Consider the following 15,517-nt stretch of genomic DNA (forward strand, 5'->3'; position numbering starts at 1 on the left):
AAGACAGCAAACAGATTCTTTCCAGTTGTTATGTCTTTCTTCTGCATTTTTTTCAAATTCTGTGATAGCTTCTAAATGTTATTTTTATAGTGCATATGCAAAAGACCTAAAATTCCGAATATTGGCCCACGGTTTAACCAGCTTAACTTTATCATCAATTACACTCCTTTGGTTATCAGGAGTTAATGAGCTAACATGTTTGCCTAAAAATCATGCTAATTACAAAACATGAGCAATTTCAGATTTTGTCAACATTATTAATTTGTAAACACACGTCTGATAACCGACTTCCTGATACTGTAGATCGAAAATATTTATAAATAAGAGAAGTATCCCTACAGCCAATGATAAAAATATGTTGGCTAATTTTAGTTTTAATTATTCTCAACATACAAAAGAACCTTATTGGAAGGCATTTAAAGTCGGTATATGGTGAGTTAGAAAGGAACACGACTTTCAAAGTACCAAGGCCTATGTCCACAGATATGGGGAAATGTACTGCAGATGATGATGTATAATTTACTATAAGTCAGAAAATTTACCTGGCTATATCTAAATTTCAGGTCTGAGAGTTCACTTCATGAATCAGTGATTGTTTTCAATGACTGACTGACTGACTGACTGAACTTTTAACTAATTTCATGAACTGTGTCAATCTTCCATAATGATCATGAGCAACTGTGACAATAGGGTCAGACTGTGAACTGTGTTGTTTCCAACACTTATTTACTATGCACATCAGATTTGTATTGATGTGACTGTTGGACTTCAAGGACAGTGTTTTCAGAACTTTATTCAGTGCCTATGTTAACTATATATATTTGCCACACGTGAACTTTTGTGAATAGTTTCGCAGTGTTAGGTTTCTGCACTCAATCTAATACATTATTGGACTACTATCTTTGTAGTACGTGGCTATTTGGTTAACTGAACTATAATTAGAGCTCACTATTAGCAGTAAATTGTCACCACCACCACCACCACCACCACCACCACCACCACCACCTTTTCAGCCAGTTTTGATGGAAGTGCAGCTACCACGGACATACTTGTACAGGTAACAGCTACAATGCAGCCTGAACTCTTACACTTCACGTGAAACACATCAGTTAAGAGTTCAATTTGTCTGTATTCAACTGCCACGACTATCCCACCAGGCAGATTCACAAGTAATTTTGCCCACTCCACTCTTAATATGACTGACTCATCTTGGAAACAACAAGGGATTTATATCTTGCCAGACAATATTACCCAAGTATGGGAGCACTGGGTAATACCTCAGGCAGAGCTAAGATTTTTCTAAGGTTATTCCCAAAAATGAGGGCCATATTACCCACAATTCTAACCAAATCATACAGAGTAACTTATCGTCAAACTAACCTCTTTGTACGTAATATGTCTCTCCTGAACTCTTTTCTGAGACATATTATACATATACCAACAACATTTCTACAACAAAATGTGTGCTAAGTACTTTCTTACCTAATCAAACCCCATCACTGGGCAGGAAGATTTCATTAAAAGTGCACTAATTTGTGAGCTGGGCCATTTTATATACTAATTACTACACTACCACTTTATCAACCCCAGCTGTCAGTCTCACGGAGAACGACTAAAAATTAATAACTTTTTAAATCGTTGTTTATGTTCTTGTTACAATTTTACTTTCAGTATCCAGTTGTTCTATCCTGCTACATAAACTGACGAGCCAAAATATTTTGAGCACCGCCTCACCAGTATGCTGGTCCATCTTTGGAACACTGTGCAGCAGCAATTCTGCATTCCATGGATTCGACAAATCCTTAATAGGTTTTAGGAGGTATGTGGCATCAGATATCACTGCACAGGTCACGCAATTCCTGTACATTTTGGACAAGTGGTTTGTGAGCACAGAGCTGGTGTCTAATAGTGTACCATATATGTTCTATTGTGTTCAGATCAGGCAAATTTGATGGTCAAGGCATCAATGTGACATCACTATCATACTTCTCTAACCACTGCAGCACAATTCAGGCCTTTTGGCATGGGCGTAACATGCTGGAAGATGCCTTGACCATTGGGGGGACATCAAGCATGAAGAGATTAGGCAGCACACAATAATTTTCCCATATTCCACAGCTGTCGTGGTGCCTGCTGTAACTATCACATGTTCCACGGAAGCTCAGCTGAATGTCATTAATAGCTCACTACTGCCCCTACCAGACTGCATATGTGGTGCAGTCCATGTTTCAGGCATGTGTTTGTATGGATAATGACATATCCAGACACAAATGTCAGCCTGGTGTAACAGGAAATGTGACGCATCCGACCCAGGTACACAGTGCAATCGCAGTGCTCTCATACCCACTGAAACTGTAATTGATGTCATTGGGTAAACATGGGAATAAGTAGAAGTCATCTGCTGTGCAGCTCTGTCTTCAACAATGTACGCTGAATGGTATCCTCCAAAACGCTCGAGCCTACACCAGCATCGTAATCTGTCACCCCATCTGCAACAGGTTGCCACCTATCCTGCTTTACAAAGAGGGCAAGCCTCCAACCTCTGCAGTCCATGATGAAGCATGGACATCCAACTCCTTGTTGCCTACTCACGGTTTCACCATCCTTCAACCACTTTCCACAGATGCCTTTATCAGTAGCACGCAAACAGTTAACCAGCTTTGCATTTTCAGAGATGCTCGTTACTAGACAGCAGGCCATAAGAACATGCCCTTTGTCAAAGTCAGTTATGTCACTTAAGTTCCCCAATTCTTCACCTTTATCATCAGTACAGTGATACCCCATTCATCTCTGCTCTACTTACACACTTTCCTTAATGATTCATGTGTCCACACCACCACCAGGCGGCATTCAGTATCACGCAGCGGGGAGGGGTGTGGGGTGGGGAGGGGTCAGCAGTCGTAAGGTTAATATCAGCTCAGTATTCTATGGCCAACGGATCAGGAGGTGCAAGAGAAAGGTCATGTGTTCACCTCTCACGTCAGTCTGGGCAAAGATGATTGTGACTGTCATTCTCTTGCTCAAGAGCAGATGGCTTATTCCGGTTGCCTCTGTTCTCTACTATTCATCTTCACATAAAACCTCTGTTACCCATGAGATGGGCATTTTACATAATTATGCCTTTCTTGGAGGGTCCCAATGTAGCCCATACTCTTCAATAAAGACAGACTTCTTTTGACTGTATTTATGTATCTCAATCACTTCTGACACAATCATCTATTCCATCCTACTCACATTCCACTCAGTGTCCTCTACACACTGATCAACTTTTCTAATTGGTAAAGTGAAAAGTGACTTGTAAACATGGATGTATGGACCTAGTTTTTACAGACACCAAAAAATATTCAGTCAAAAACATCTCTGCAACTATATATTTCATGCACACACTGCCAGTAAACAAGTAGAATTTCCTCTACAGTAAGTGCTTGGGTTACATCATTCACCTATGCTCAAGCTATGCTATCTTTGTTTTTATTTATCTTCCTACCACCTCTCTTCATTGTTGCTACGTACTGCCCATTTTTCACTTCTTCCTTCTTCTAAATTCTGCAGCTAATAATTTTTTACATCCGTTTTCTTCTGCTCGTGCTAGTATTTCCACTTGTTGCTGCTTCCATTACTGTTCACTTTAGTATAACCTACCACATAGCCCCAGTCTTTCATTTTTGATCTCATACTTACTGTAGTTCTCTCAGCCATTCACCAGTTTTTGAAACCTTTCTCTCATGGTGGCACATCACAGTCATTTGCCTCTTCTCCTGTTCCTCTGTACACTCCTTATTCTTGCCTAATCCTTGAATTATACAGTTTCCTCCAACATTTCCTCTCTTTCAGTATACAAAGAATCCTTGTTCTGAAATCTGGTGTTCCGAAAATTTTTACATTGCCATCAGTCTGCTGACATTTGGTATGTACTTTTTTGCCTTTTTATTTGATTTAAAAATATTTGTATAGTATACCACTGTTCACCATTTTCTAATTATCTTGGATAGAAATACTACATTTTGTAGCTGTGTCAATTTGCCAGTTTTACTTTACTGTTTGAGCTGCTAATTTCAGGAATAATATGTATGCAGGAATGATGATTACATGTATCAACTGTTTATTACTGGTAAACAAAATTGTAAAGATGGTTTTCAATCAAATTATCAATAACTTTTCCTCTGCAGAATTAAATGAGAGCAATGTGAAATACTTTCAATTTTGCACAGAGTTGTAATGTTAAAGGACCAATTTACAAAGATATTTTAAATATGTTAAATTCATAGAAACTGAACAGAAATATAAATACCTTTTGCAGTTCTTCTTCTGTCGGTTCTTTCTGAGGGCGAATGACTTTTGTATAACTTTCTGATAAATTATCAGATTTAACAAAGATATCAGTAACTTTTACAAAACCTTCATCATTTTCATCGTCACCACTTCCCGATGATTCTGATGGAGGATCATTGATCCAAGCATCTAGGTCAAGTCTGTAACGAGAAGCAATGAACTGTGTAAAATTGCAATTTGAATAGCTGGATGTGATACAAGATTTCAACAGTGTGCAAAAGAAGGCAGACACAATACATTTAGAAATGAAATTAATCTTATGCAGCAATTACTGTGTTCCCTCAACGGCAACAACAGAATTCATTACAGCGCCTTCTATAAATTTCTACTTAAAATGCATAGTGGAAGATGAAAAATGAAAATCTCTGCGAACAAGGCAGGAAAACAAAATTTTCCTGGCATGTCGAGGAAAAGCAGTAATGGCAGTGATGTAAAGTGTCATTCTGATGACATAGTACAAACCATATATTGAATATCACACTGGTATTTGACATAGTGAAAGTATTGTATGGTGTTTTGAGCATTTAACTGGGCTTGTTAACATTGTAGGCATGCCAGGGTGACACTGGCGATATAATGTGTGCAGTTGAGTAAGCTGTGAGCCTGCTGGAGGATAGACTGTTCTTCCACCCTACCTTGGTAGCAGTGATATTCATAAACAATTGCTGCGTTGACCAGTTGAAGGCTACTACTAAAATACACTGCCCAGTAACATAAATATAACTGCCCGTCAAACACTCGAGCCTCTTGCAGCGTGGACCACTGTGAGACTTGCAAAAAAAAAAAGAGAGAAGGTACAGACAGGGATGTGGAGCCATACAGGCTATAGTGCTGTGGGCAGCTGTGCTAGGTTTCTTGGTTGAAGATTCCCACAGATTCTTGATTGAGTTGAAATCCAGGGAGTCTGGTAGCCAGGGGAGTAAAGAGAACTAATCCTGGTGTTCTCTGAACCACGCACATACATACCAAGCTGGTTGATACATTGCATTGACATGCCAGGAGATGGTATCATGCTGAGAAAAAACAAACTACATATAGGCCGGACACAGTTCCCAAGCATAAATGCATACTTGTGTTGATCTTTTGTGCCTTCCAGAATGACGAGATCACCCAGGGAATGCCATGAAAACATTTCCCGGCCCATACCGCCATGTCCGGCCTTGACCATCAATGTCCGATGGAGCATAAAACATGATTCATCTGGAAAGGCCACATGTTGCTATTAAGTGGATGACCAGTTGCAGTACTGGGGTGCAAATGCCAGCCTTTGTTGCTGATGAACAGCAGTCAGCATGGGTGCACGAACTAGGCACCTGCTATGGAGGCCCATACACAGCAACATTTGCTAAACAGTTGTTGATGAGCTCAGATGGATAGAGCGTATGCCATCTAAGCAGGAGTTCCTGGGTTCGAGTCCCAGTCGGGGCACACATTTTCAACATGTCCCCTATGGAGTATATCAACGCCTCTTTGCAGCTAGGGTGTCCATTTAATCATAATTTCAGTCAGTCTTGTTGTTATACAGTTCTGCATAAAGGAAAATAGACAGGGACTTCGTGTGTGTGTGTGTGTGTGTGTGTGTGTGTGTGTGTGTGTGTGTGTGTGGACAAAAGAGAAACTGATCACTGTCCAAAAACAGCTAGTGGTTTCATTTGCAATAGTTGACCACTGGGGCTGCAGTGATGTTGGGCCAACTCTGGCAATAGATGTGATACTTCTGGAATCCCATGGAAAACCTAATATTCCTGTGCTTTCCAAAGAACATTATCTGGGTAATTTGTCCTTGGCTGAGGATGAATGTCAGACAATAAAGGGTTTGAATATAACTAAGCAGAAGACAGATAAGTCTACTTGCAGCGTGCTTGTCGCCTTATGCCTTAGCAACAGATATTAGGCATCGCTTGCCTGAGCTACCATAAAGCTTGGTCTGTTGAGACTGGGGTCAATTTTCCACAAAGAAAGCATAAGCAAAGAAGATCTACTTCCACATCTGTATACACACTTAGCAAGTCACTGTATGGTGCGTGGTGGACAGTACCTTGTGCCACTACTAGCCATTTTCTTTCCTGTTCCACTTTCAAATAGAGCGAGAGTAAAATGACCATCTATGTGCCTCTATACAAGCCCTACTTTCTCTTATCTTTGTTGTCCTTACACAAAATGTACATTGGCAGCAGCAGCATTATTCTGCAGTCAGCTGCAAATGCTGGTTCTCTAAATTTTCTCAATGGTGTTCCACAAAAAGAAGAGTGACTTTCCTCCAGGAATTCCCATACGAGTTCACCAAGCATGTCCGTAATACTTTTGTATTGATTGAATCTACTGGTAACAAATCTAGCAACCTGCCTCTGAACTGCTTCAGTTTCTTTCCTTAATCCGAACTGGTGGGGATCCCAAATACTAAAGCAATATTGAAGTCCGGGTTGCACTAGTGTTCTACATGCAGTCTTGTTTTCAGATGACCCAAACTTTTCTAAAATTCTCCCAATAAACCAAATTCAACCATTTGCCTTCTCTACTACAAACCTTACACGCTTTTTCCATTTCATATCATTCTGCAAATTATATATTTAATCGACATGACTATGTCAAGTAGTACATTACTAATTGTGAATTCAAACATTACTAGATTGTTTTCCCTACTCATCTGCACTTACTTACATTTTTCATTTAGAGCTAGCTGCTATTCAGCATACATGTGCTCATTCCATCTCCTATCACTTTTCAACATTATGCCTAGATATTTAATCACATGACTGTGTGTGACAAGCAGCAAACAACCAATACTGAATTTGAACATTACAGAATTGTTTTTGCTGCTAATCTACATACATGTACCTTCTTCCTCATTTAGAGCAAGCTGCCATTCATCACACCAAATAGAAATACTATCCAAGGCACCTTATATCCCCTTACAGTCACTCAATGATGACAGTTTCCTGTAAACTACATTGCCATCAACTAACAGCTGCAGATTGCCGTTCATCCTATCCATCAGACTGTTTACGTATACAGAGATCAAGAGCAGTCCTATCACAGTTCTCTGGGGCATTTCTCGATATAACCATGTCTCTGGCAAACACCCTCTAGGGCCTACTAAAGAAGTCTTCAAGTCACTTACATATATGGCAACCTATTTCAAATGCTCAAGCACGGTTCACAGGATATTGCACATGGAAAGGAGTAGCAGAATTCTGCATGAGTGATGCTTTCTAAATCCATGCCCATTTATGTCTCAAGGACATTTATTATTTTTTAACTTGGAACATGCTCAATAAGACTGCAGCCAACCAATATTAAGCACACTGGTCTCTAATTTTGCAGGTCTGTTCATTTACCCTTCTTATATACAAAAGTCACCTGCACTTTATTCCAGTCACTTGAGACTTCGTATTGGGCGAGAAATTTGTGATAAATGCAGGCTAAGTAAGGGGCCAATGCTGAAGAGTACTCCGCAAAATTGAAATGGGATTCAATTCGGACTTGGCAAACTATTTGTTTTAAGTAAGTCTGCAGGCTTTCGTGGCCATTGACACTGAAGTTAAAATCTTCTGGGTTATTAGGCTGTGTCATGTTTCTTCTAAAATGTTCGACGTTTCAACCCCTCTGCTGGGATCTTCCTCAGGATCTTTTGGTGTCCACTACTGCTAGAACTCTTTCACTTGCTTCTCAGCTCGAGAGGTGCTTATTACTACATCATCCATACTGAAGTTTGTGTGATGGTCAGACAATGGTATGTCTGTACAATTCTGCTGGATGCATGAATTTTTAAACATGAAATTTAAAACTTCTGTATTTCTTGACTGTATACAAGCCTTCCACCGATTTACTGATTTTGCACAGGACCAGAATTTTCTCAGGTTCCAGACAAGCTCTTTCACTAAGCTATGATGGTGGTTGCATTGTATGCTTTGGTATTTATCTTTTTATAGATGCACGTATTTATGATCTGTTGGCATTTCCGCGTCTTTTCTGAATTGAGAGTGCAACAATCTCTGCTTCCTCACTATTTTTTTAATTTTCTTATTAAATTATAGTGGCTCTTTTTCATCATTAACCCACTTATTCAGTACCTACTTCTCTAGAATTTAATTTACAAGCAATTTAAACATTGTACAGAGTTCCTTTATGATCATCATATTGGAACTAAATTGTGTCTGTTCATTGTCTAAGTAGGGTGCTAACAACTGCTTATCGGCTCGTTTCAATATAAAAACTCCTCTTGCCATATTGATAGCTTTATTAACTTCAGTAACCATCATCACTATGATGACATCATGAACACTAATCCCACTCTCTACACTATCTTCACTTCCTCCAGTCACAGGTATGAATTTCGGATGGCGTCAGAACACAAGCAAAAGTCATCACTGGTGCCATCATAAGCAACAACTTAGAGATGACTGCACCCTGTGCCCTCAATAGCCACAAGCAGGATCTCCTTCACATCTCTGAGGGGGCTATATAACACACCTAACATTGGAGCTCCTAGTTATTAGCAAATCCCTCCCCACATGTGCTAGCTTGGTCTCTGGTGAAGGATCAGCCACTTGTGGACTCAAAGGGTGTACATGCAAGACCTAACAGGTGGCCTCCACCCTTATTCTTTGGTTCGAGTGACAGGAATGCGGCATAGCCAGTGCCCACACAGCGTATCATTCACCATCATTATTGTCAAAGTCACTTGAAAATACTGCCACCTCACACTTCTTTACAGGTCTAATGATGTCACTGGCATTGGAATCATCATCAAAACTATAAAAACATTCATTCACACAATCATCCAGATATTCATTCTCACTAGGAACATCTGAATAATCATTGTCATAAACACTGGAAGTATTTCAGATTCATTCATTTGCTTCTATTTTCTGAATAGGGACATCTCTAAAAGCAGGTGGGACTTCCAAGACGCAAACAGTAACTATTTGGAATAACAAAATACAATCAAGATGCTAAATAAGCGAAAAGGACACGAATACAAATAACTTTGATACACCAACTACAGGTGTGAACACCTAAATAGACAAAGTAGTTAACATATATAGCAACAGACAGTATTTAGAAAACAAGAGTTATCTCGCAATTCATCCATAACAGATGGTGTATGAAATATAAGTAAACTCGGGTTCCATCTGAAATGTGTTAATGTAACTTCAACAGTACTCTAGGGGTGTGTTATAAGGCATTACCATTCATGATGTACAGGATGTTTATAATGAAAGTCCATATGTGCGCGCATCTGAAAAATCCTTTCTTAAGGAGTTACATAGGCTTATCACTAATGTTCCATCTGCTATATTTAACAAACATACATTTTCAAAAATTTCTTGAAATGACGTCATCCTGCTTTGATGTGTACTCCGAGCCTGTGTCCAACGCTTTGATCTACTTTGCTGAAAATTCCTGGAGTGTGTTGTATTTGGTCAAATCCATTATGGATATTCTCCCTCACAAAATCAATATTAACTGCAGGAGTTGAATACATCGAGGATATTAAATGACCCAACAAGTAAAAATCCACTGGATTCAAATCTAGTTATTGGGCAGTCCATGAAATGAATTACCTTGATCAATGCATTGATTCAGAAATTGGTTAACTGAGATACAGACATGTTCGAGAGTAAAGTGCAGGGGCTCATAATTGTGGATAGGCCACATCTTTTGGCTGATGCCTAAAATTACACTATCAAATAAAGGCAGCATCTCATTTCTGAGAAACCAGAAGAAAGTTTGCCCTGTAATATGTTGTGAGAAGAAATAGGTACCATTGAAATGACTACACACATTGATGCTGAACAAAAGACAATCACATAAACGAAATACAAATGCCAAGAACAGCTACAAAGAAGAATGTGTAAAATGCAAGTCTGGCGTGTGTGGCACAATTAGAGGTCACTATATGGAATTCATTTTGAAAATCACTAATGAAGTATTTTCTTCGGACGCCTGTTCATCAGGACTTTTCCAAAAGTTCTGATGTCAGGAACACATCCCTACATTTATGGACACCAATTTATAAACAATTTGTATATACAGGGTGATTATAATTAAAGTTAAACTTCCAAAACACTGTAGAAATAACACCACTGGTCAGAATGACGTCAAATTGCAACGAAATATTATCAGAGAAGGGGGAAAACGTATGGCAGAAGAAAAAAAAAAACAAACAGTGTGAAAATTGATCTATAAACGGTGCTGTATGTGTCAGAAAACGTAAATGAAAACACCGATCATGCGCACGACCCATTTAAGCTGGTATAAACACGCCGGGTACACTGCTTTTCCTCCTTTTGCGTCTGCGAAGTTCGCCATGACTGTCTCAATACAGGATCGTGCTCTGCTTGTAAAGCTGTATTACAAGAATGAAGACTGTGCACATGTCACTCTGCAGAAGTTCCGGACACTGAAGGGTTGAAAAAAGGCATTGGTCAGATGACTGTTGTGCGTTTGGAGAAAATGATTCAGAAATTCGGAAAGATGGGTTCTTTTGATGTGTAACCTGGTAGAGGAAGGAAATGAAATGAATTGACGTCAGTGGAAGCAGTGGTCACAGCAATGCAGGAGGAAATGAGTGGTGGTGTGCAAACGTGTAGTGCATGGAGAATTGTCCGAACACTGGACATACCCATGAGCATGGTGCATAAAATCCTACAAAACATCCTTATTTGCTATCCATTCTAAATTACCCATGTGCATGAGTAGCTTCTTCTTGACCTGCCAGCAAGAGAGACCTTTGCTTTAGAATTTCTTGCTTGCATGGAAGTGGACAATGATTGGTTGTGGAAGATTTTGTGGACAGACGAAGCCCATTTGCATCTGACAGAATATGTGAACACACAGAATTGTCAAATATGGTAACAGAAAATCCACACGCAAATCAACCAGTAGCGCTTCATCTTGAAAAGGTCACAGTGTGGTCCAGGTTTACGGCATCATTTACCATAGGGCCACATTTTTTCGAAGAGACAGGTACTTCCGGTCCTCTTACCTGTACCATCATTGGTAAGCGCTATGAGTGTCTTTTGCGCAACCACGTCATTCCAGCTGTCCAACAGTGTGTATGTGAGGATGGGATCATTTTCAAGCAAGGTGGCGCACCTCTGCACATTGCAAATCCAGTTAAGCAGCTGCTGAAGCCAGAAAATTATCAGCTGCCATTTCCCTACAGCCTGGCCGTCCCAATCACCTTATTTTAATCCGTGTGACTTCTGGCTGTGAGGCTATCTGAAAGATGTGTTCCAATTGAAAACTTAGCTGCATTGGCGGAATGCATTGTGCAACACAGTCTGAACATAGCCCCGGAAACACTTTGATCAGTTGTGGAAAATGCTGTTTCTTGATTTCAACTTGTTGCTTAAAATGGTGGACAGCATACTGAACTTGTTTTCTGCCAGTCACATGGAAATTGATCATCCAATTTGATTTTGATTGATGACGCTTTTTATGCAGTTTTTGGCCTCAGCGCAATTAAAAACTGATTTTTCTCATCTGATGTGATATGACCTTGCCGTGGTGGATGGGCTTAGATAACTCACAGCATCACATCTGTACACCCACGCACACTGAGTAGTGCAGTTTGTTTAACGTCAAACATACACTTTGGGCATTGCTGTGTGATTCATTTGTCATCAAATTATGATGCTTACAATTGCTACATTTTGTAACTGTTTATTTTTCTTCTGCCATATGTTTTCCCACTTCTCCGATAATATTCCGTTGCAATTTGACATCATTCTGACCAGTGGTGTTATTTCTACAGCAGTTTGAAAGATTAACTGTAATTATAATCACCCTGTATAATCAGCTGGAGAATGTCAGAAGCTCTGTGAGGATGATACTTTTGTACAAATGAAAGATGCAAAGCCAGAACACTGTAGCAAAAGACAAGAAGCCTGCAGGGAATCAATGCTTGGTGCTGGGACTAGCAGTTGATTCTAAATCTAAAAAAAAGGTAATGTATTGCACAGAAATAGGCCAAATGATCCATTACTGTTTGATTATACTAGTGGAGCTAAATCACTAGAAATGTTAACAGCTATAAAGTATCTATGCATCTCAAGTGACCTGAAGGGCAAAAGCAACATAAAACCAATTTTAGCAAAAGTGGATCCCAGACTGGAATTAACTGTAAGAAGCCGAAGGAAACACAATTCGTACACGAAAAGAACTGGCTTGCAAAACACTCATTAAACAGATTCTTTAGTGTTGTTCATCAGTCTTATTTGGACAGAGTTAACCAAAAGTCAGGAATGACTTGACAGAAATCCACTGTGGCTGGGCCAACTGGCCTGGGCTCGCCAACAGATGATTGATGAGTACGAACAATGAGAAATGGACAAGTGGACATGTCATTACAGATTAAGTCCAAAGGGAGAGAAAGAAAATCTGAGATATACTGTGTCGCTGTGTGGTGGAACTTAAAGGGTGGCCATGAGCTCTAATTTGCTGATGGAATGGTGTGGGGCACTGCAGCTCGCTACACAATTGCTTGCAGATGTACCAGCTCCACCTAGTGGCCAAGATACAGCTCCATGCTCTGCAGCAGGTTCTCAAAGTTTTTACAGTACAGAATAGTAAGGGGTTAAAAAATTAGAAAATTTTATTAAAACTCATTCACCTTGTTACAAGCAAAGTGCAGTCACACCAGAGGCAGACACAGAACTAGGGAATAAGCAGTATGTCACAAGTTGGTCAGGCCTCAGCGAGTTGTAACACTGTGCCAACACACACACACACACACACACACACACACACGGAGAGAGAGAGAGAGAGAGAGAGAGAGAGAGAGAGAGAGAGAGAGAGAGAGCTCAACAGAAAATAGCACGGGTCAGAAAACCAATGCAAATGCACCATGCATATTCGTTAGCTCGTAAGGGGTATTGAAAGAAACTGTACCTATTTCATAAGAACCAGTATCAGAGAATCTACACAGCAGTTAAGAGCCTGTTCTGCAAATGTAGCAGAATAAGGACGACACATGTGGTGATTATGAACCGAGCATCGTGTCATAGCCTCGCGTTAGCTTGCTTTAAATACTTGAGCTCTCCAACTCTCAAGACTTGATCATAGGGACTGATGGCATTCACAGTAATAGCACTCGATTCCACAATTACGATACTGTGGTGAATCTATGCCCTTGATACTCCAGAACAGTCTACAAACCAGCCAAAGATGTACCTGAGATGAAGGTCTTCGCCTGATGAACTTTATACTGTTTCCTGCCTCCCATTGCTGATGGAGAAGCTGACTGCCTTATGACAACAAAACATCACGGAGTGCTGACAGCACTGAACTTCAGCACCGAACTTGGCAGCAGGGGCTTGTGGGGTCCACATTTCTGTTCAACATCTAGGCACCTCCGAATGGTGAAATCTACCTGGCTGGTAGATCGACTGACCACACGACTTCCACCAATACCACATTGCAGATGAGTCATCGAGGACCAACACAGAATTGGTTGGTTGGTTTTGGGGGAGGAGACCAGACAGCGAGGTCATCGGTCTCATCGGATTAGGGAAGGAAGGGGAAGGAAGTCGGCCGTGCCCTTTCAAAGGAACCATCCCGGAATTTGCCTGGAGCGATTTAGGGAAATCACGGAAAACCAAAATCAGGATGGCCGGATGCGGGATTGAACCGTCGTCCTCCCGAATGCGAGTCCAGTGTGCTAGCCACTGCGCCACCTCGCTCGGTACCAACACAGAAATCAGAGTGGGATTGACCACGCTCCAGCAGCTAGTACGAGACCCTTCGTGCTGGACCATAGACACGGCAGCAGCGCACCGTGGTGCAAGATCATTCACTCTTAGCTTGGGTCTACAGACGATGAGCTGACTTGGCATCTGTCAGTGGGAATTCAACACGCAACTGAATGAGGCATCGGCTACAAGGTCGGTGTGGAACAAGATGACTGTAAACAAGGTGAACAAATAATTGAACTTTGACAATGTTTTACTAGTGTCAGACACACTTCACAGATAACCAACTGCTATCCTGACTTCGTGCAGAGGAGTCTCCGCTCGGCCCTCTGTATATTTGCCAGACCTCAACACCAGAAGGCTGGAACCATTGTATGATAAGGTTAACGGTAGAGATGGAGAAGACCCAAAGAAGAACAGTACATTTTGTCACATGTTACTTTACTGAGTGGAAGAACATTATGGAGATGCGCATGAAGTTCCAGTGACAGATCCTACAACAAAGGCATATTGTGTGTGTGTGTGTGTGTGTGTGTGTGTGAGTGAGTGAGTGAGTGAGAGAGAGAGAGAATAAATTTTCATACCCGTCTGGTACTTGAACTTTTCTCTGAGCCTTTGGTGCAACAGGGTTTAGTTCTCCAATAAATAAAGCTGCTACTTCACCAGCTATGTCTAAATCTCCTTTGTTCACAAGCTTCTCTATGTAAAGCACCAACTGTAGAGCTGAGCTGGAGCGTTCTTGAACTTCCAAATCTGCACTGGAAACAAACTGGGGGAGATTACTGGCAATCATTTTGCAAACCTGTAAAGAGAAGAAAATAATCATTTAACATGCACAGAAGAAACTAAGTCTCTGACAAGTTATTTACAGCAGAAAGGAACTTCAGTGCATGAATAGTCGTAACATTTTAGAATGAGCAACCCATTTACAAGAGGAATATAAATAAAATTTCCAGTCTCAGAACCACATTTTTTTGCTTCCTGAAACAAAACATCTACTGCAACAACATGAGCCTAGGCAGATAGAATTGATGCTGTAAAGTGGATCACTTACAGCAATATGCTTACCCGCCATTGCACTATGGCACTCACTGGGTGTTGTGATCCACCTGCTGATCAGACCTGAATGGTTACCATAACCACGGAAAGTTTGGCACGCACCATTTGTGACTTCTACAACCACAACAGTGCAAGAAACCTGTCTGGCCAGGCTGGGCAACTGTCGAGGTGGCGAGTCATCAAGTCCTCAATAGTCACAGTAACAACCTCTGCCACAAAGTTGCTGCCGTACTGCTGACATCTTGACAGAATCTGCTGCCAAGGGGGCCCAGTCGCCTCCTGATGGGCTGAGGGTGAAATTGAGAACCCTCCTAGCCAACTGGGGCACACACCAGTTTCAGTCATTGCCAGCCAGCCAACTGGTCTGAGGTTTGCTCCCTGGATGTCTGAGACAGTCAATTGGAATGACTGGACAGGACTCTAGGACT

The 15,517-nt window shown here is 40.9% G+C and overlaps 1 protein-coding gene across 1 annotated transcript in view; it reads right to left on the bottom strand.

Moving 5' to 3' along the window:
• LOC126471106 (AP-3 complex subunit delta-1) overlaps positions 1–15,517 on the bottom strand; it is a 258,217-nt gene that overhangs the window by 69,370 nt on the left and 173,330 nt on the right. Inside the window, exons 16-17 of the mRNA XM_050099184.1 lie at positions 14,615–14,832; positions 4,292–4,472 (exon numbers count right to left, since the gene is read on the bottom strand). Coding sequence (XP_049955141.1) covers positions 4,292–4,472; positions 14,615–14,832 — 399 coding nt within the window. The remainder of the gene's footprint in view (positions 1–4,291; positions 4,473–14,614; positions 14,833–15,517) is intronic.

The sequence above is a fragment of the Schistocerca serialis genome, chromosome 3 (genome assembly GCF_023864345.2).
Source record: "Schistocerca serialis cubense isolate TAMUIC-IGC-003099 chromosome 3, iqSchSeri2.2, whole genome shotgun sequence".
NCBI classification, from domain to species: domain Eukaryota; kingdom Metazoa; phylum Arthropoda; class Insecta; order Orthoptera; family Acrididae; genus Schistocerca; species Schistocerca serialis.